Raw genomic sequence first — 4868 nt, forward strand, 5'->3', positions numbered from 1 at the left:
GATTGTATACCAAATACACATGTTAGTTAAACTCATATATTATAATTTTGGGAAGAAGCTACAACTTAGTTTACCTATTTAAATTTAGTATTTGGCTTATGTTGAAAGTTGACACTATCAGGCTTTTTATTCTTTTTATTGGAAATGTATAGAGTTAATTTTACATTTTTTTTTCAGTGTTCTTTTTTAATTTTTGGGTTCATGATTCATTACTATCTCACATCTGAATTAGTATAACTATGCCAACTTTGAAGTGGTCAATCTTCGAGACCAAGGTTCACTAAATTAGAGTCAAAGTATACAACTGTCTAAAGAAGAGCCTATATGAAGATTCAGAGTGTCATAATGTTACTCAATTGAGTCAATTCACATGATAGAATAATAATAAATAATATATACTAACAAGAAAAAGAGAAAAAAAACAAAAGGTAAAAATAGAAAAAAGAAAAGGAAAAAGACTAACAAAAGGTAAAAATGACTAGCAATAATGACAACAAACTTACCAAGTAAAAAGAGATGGGATTATACAGTTTTTTTTTTTTTTCTGTTTTCAGGGATAAATACTCTTATGTTAAAATTTTATGATCTTTCTTTTTATCAATTCGTTAGATATGCTATATTTATAGCCACTGTGTTTTTTTTATAATTCTTTTTTACCAACAGCAAGAAACTTAATACGTTTTCACTCTACATACCCTTCAATTTTACTATATTTTGAAAATTTAATATAATAATTTTTTAACATTTTTATGTATTTAAAGTATTAGAAATATTATTTTTTCAAAAAAATTTAGTCAAATATTTTTTTACGATGCTTTTAAAATTTTAACAAGAAAATTGTCATCCGATCAAATGAAAAATAAATGAGTAAACTACTAAAATGGTAAAGGTTTCACATGACTCACAAAAATAATCTCAAAATATGTTAACGACAAATAAGTTGTAAAAGATATAAAAAAAGAATTAAATATTAAATATATATTCTTAAAAAAAATTTTAGAGATCATATTTTAATGTAATTTTTTGCAAGTATCATTAAAAATGAAAATTTCATCCTCACAAATTATTAATTTTATGTCAAGTGAATTTTAAAAAAAAATTATTGTAAATGACCAATTTTTTTTTAAAAAAAATAAAAAGAAAAATCTAGAGATCAAATTTTGTTCCAAATTTTTTCTATATCTTTTAAATATTTATTCAAATATTTTCACAAAAATTTGAATCAAATAGATAAGTCATTGTTAAATTCAAAATTTTTTTGTTATTTATAAAAAATTAATATTTATTGATTATTTTTGTCGTATTTTTAAATAATTCAAGAGCTGTTTTGTCGAAATATCCTTCAGGACCATTTCGTCAGGCACCTGAATCCAGTAGTTAAGTCAAAATAAATATATAAATAAAGAAAAATAAAGAACTGATGAATCTAACCTCTTCAAGTGTCTGTGATGTCCTCTTCTTTGTAGAAGTGTGTTTAAAGTCACATTCTGACCCATCAGAAATTGTTGACATTCTCTTCATAGTTCTTACCAGATTTGGATCACTTCTACTTTTGATGTGACAAATATTATCATTATTATGATGACTATGATCTAAGTCACAATAATCTTGTTCTGGGGTCACCACCCTATCAACCCCTATGTCCTTAACAAATTGTTGAAGATCTTCTTGAATGAAAACAACAAACTCAGGGATATCATAGTCCATCATGACATTATTATCATTATTGTTATTACCAAATTTTTCTCCATTGAACAAACCTTGTATTGGAACCTCTCTTATCACAAATCTATTGCCATACATTCTCTGCTGCAAAATTTTCCTCTGCTCCTGAATTCTTGGATCCTCATAAATGAATGAATGCGGCTGACTATTGCTGTGGATTTTCAAATTTCGCATGATGTCTAAATGGATTATGAATCCTGCAAGTTAAGTTTACAAATTAAGAACCACCAAATTCAATCTTATTATAAAAAATTCGACTAATCTTGTCGCATTATAAATTAGTGAATACAACAAATTTGTAACATGACTAGAAATTATAATATATAAATGTGATATTACACTTGAATATATACACCTATTTCATTCGACGGTTATGGTAATTATGCAATTTTAATAAACCATTAAAGAATATTGTTAAAATTAAATTCATATATTTTTATTATTTAAAATATTTTTTAATTATAAAAAATATATTATCAAATAAAAAAAATACTGTGTGCCACTTTTTCACATAAAAAGTAAAGTAGCATCTCCTAACTGGTATGATTTTAGTGTTTCTTTCAATGTATGTGGACAGTTAAATGCACAAATATTCGATGTTATATAAGATTTAAAATGGTCGCACTTAAAGAGTGTAATGTAAATGTAATATAAACAATGTAATCCAAAAAGATATCAACAATTTTCAAAGGCACTACAAATGACTTCCACTTATTTGATTTCTTATGTTTCTCACTCTTGGGATTAGAAAGTGATGAACCGTGCACAGTAACAAACTAACAATTGTGTTTGGAACTGACAAAAAATTATATTGATTTGATATTTATATATTAAATTATGTGTTTTTTTATACCATGAATTATATGGTAAGTTCTAGAATTCTATTTACTTTGTTTTGAAAATCATATCAAAATTGGTAGGACGAATTTAAGACCTTTGACATCAAATAAAATATATAAATTCCAAATTTTTATTATTCTAAACAATAACAAGAGGAGAGGGTGAGAAGTTACAAAAAAAAAACTTAAGGAAGCAAATTTGAATACTTTAGGAAAAGATAGATTGAATACTTCACCCGATCTCTGACAATTACTTCGAAATATCTGAAAGGATAACGAGATCTCCAAGAAAAAAAAAACGCCCAATTCAGTCTCTAATTTTTTTTTGGGCTGATAAGCCTATGTGCAAAAAAAAAATAACATTGACTTATTTTTGGCATAGGAATCTCGTTGTTCTTTCGAAATAATTGTCAAGGATCGGATTAGATTTTTTTTGTCAAGAACCTCGTTGTCTTTCGAAGTAATTGTAAGTTTTAGGTTTTTCTCGAAAAGATAAAAAGGAAGGATACTAAACAGGTTTTAGAAGTGAATGGTGAGAAAAACCATAAGTTACAGAACTGAGACGGTAGTGGATCATGCTTATTTCTTCCACCAAAAAAATCATGTCATTGATGAAAGAGAAAAGGAGATTTTCTCTCTCTCTCTCTTTTTTTTTTTGTATTATTAATTCAAATTTTACTTATTCGACTCCATCTATATAGATCCGGAAAAAAACATTAAATTTCCAAATTTTATTTTATTATTTTCATTTTCAAACAAAAACGAAGATCCTACATATTGCACAATTCACAAGCCCACCATAAACTTTCTTTGATTATGGCTTCCCAACATTAACAATAAAAAAAGAAAAAAAAAAGAAAAAAGAAAGTGAAATTCAGCCAATAATAAGATTGTGGCCAATTGATATTTCCCAGTAAAATCATCCATAAACAAGCCCAAATAAAGAACAATGTTTTATGCAAGTTATGGGCACCAAATTAAAATAATGAACAACATACAAAGAAGCACAAGAAGTTCATAACAAACACAAAATAAAAAGAGACACTAAAAAATAAAAAAAAAAAATAGGATATTCAAATGCTACTACCTGTGTTATATATATGATGATGCTTCACAGCTTCAGCACTTTCAACTCCAATTACTACTATCTAGGAAGAAGGGAATGAAGATAGAGGGAGTTAATAGAAATTGAGAGAGAAAAAAATAATAAAAGAAAATAAAAGTGAGAAACAATAAATGGACGGTTCAATCTAATATCTAATAATCTAATCTAATTAATATATTTAAAACATATACCAAACAGCCAGTTTGCATCCAATGATGATGATGATGTTTTTTTGTATCTTCTCTTTCACGTATGTTTCATGCTCTTCAATATTCTCTTTATGGTTATACTTTGCATTACTACGAAAACTCACACTCTTTATGTTTGTTCACCAAGATTTTTTTGCATGAGGACATAATGGTAAAATAATGACATATTCTAGTCTTGTAATTGTATTATATTGTTTATTATTGTTACTACTAGTCTATTAATCCACATTTACATTCTTATCATAATGTTAAAGTTCATTTTTTGTAATAGTTAATAATAAGTTGCCTTAAGTGCATCATATAGTTTAATTTGACTGGTTGACTACTTTATTTATTCTTGTTTTTTATTTATTATTATTAATTGTATGTGTATATAGATGTACCAAATTATGTTTATATTTGAAAATTTATTTTAACATCTAGTTTAAGAGAGATTAAAGGGCACCTAGGTATTAAAGACAATTCTCTGTTTTTATAATTAAGGATTATTATAAATTTAGTTGATTAGTGTGATCATTATAAAATTATATGTAATTTCTCTCTCATATATAATATTTCTTACATTTAAAAAAAAAACTTTATTTTTTTGAAATATATCTATCAGACTATCACTCTCACATTTTAATACAATATTTATTAAATATTTTTATTTTCACGCTCCATACAATATTACCATGTCAAGTAAAATAAATATTACACGATAAATAGATATTAAATAAATTTATTTCGGTAAATAACTTCCTAAATATTGCGAACCGAAAGTAATATTTTAATGTCTGTTTAAAACATTAAATTGACCTTTCCAAAGTAACTTGGGGATGGGTATACTGCTAATTAATGGAGGTCTCATTCAGTCATTCTAATTAGAGAATAGAGACAATTTTAGAAGGAGCGAATATATATAGGCCGTTGACCTAATAAAAATTTTACAAATATCTATATATTATTAATGAAATTTAATTTTGATTTATTATAGAATAATTTCACCTG

At 25.7% G+C, this 4868-nt stretch overlaps 1 protein-coding gene across 2 annotated transcripts in view; it reads right to left on the reverse strand.

The window, feature by feature from the left end:
- The window catches only part of LOC107621137, a 5125-nt gene extending 1178 nt beyond the window's left edge, over positions 1-3947 (reverse strand). For both annotated transcript variants that reach the window (XM_016323173.2, XM_021114244.1), the window contains exons 1-3: positions 3861-3947; positions 3652-3712; positions 1432-1922 (exon numbers count right to left, since the gene is read on the reverse strand). In XM_016323173.2, the coding sequence (XP_016178659.2) occupies positions 1432-1922; positions 3652-3712; positions 3861-3878 (570 nt within the window). In that variant the 5' untranslated portion in view covers positions 3879-3947. The remainder of the gene's footprint in view (positions 1-1431; positions 1923-3651; positions 3713-3860) is intronic.

The sequence above is a fragment of the Arachis ipaensis genome, chromosome B10, assembly GCF_000816755.2.
Source record: "Arachis ipaensis cultivar K30076 chromosome B10, Araip1.1, whole genome shotgun sequence".
NCBI classification, from domain to species: domain Eukaryota; kingdom Viridiplantae; phylum Streptophyta; class Magnoliopsida; order Fabales; family Fabaceae; genus Arachis; species Arachis ipaensis.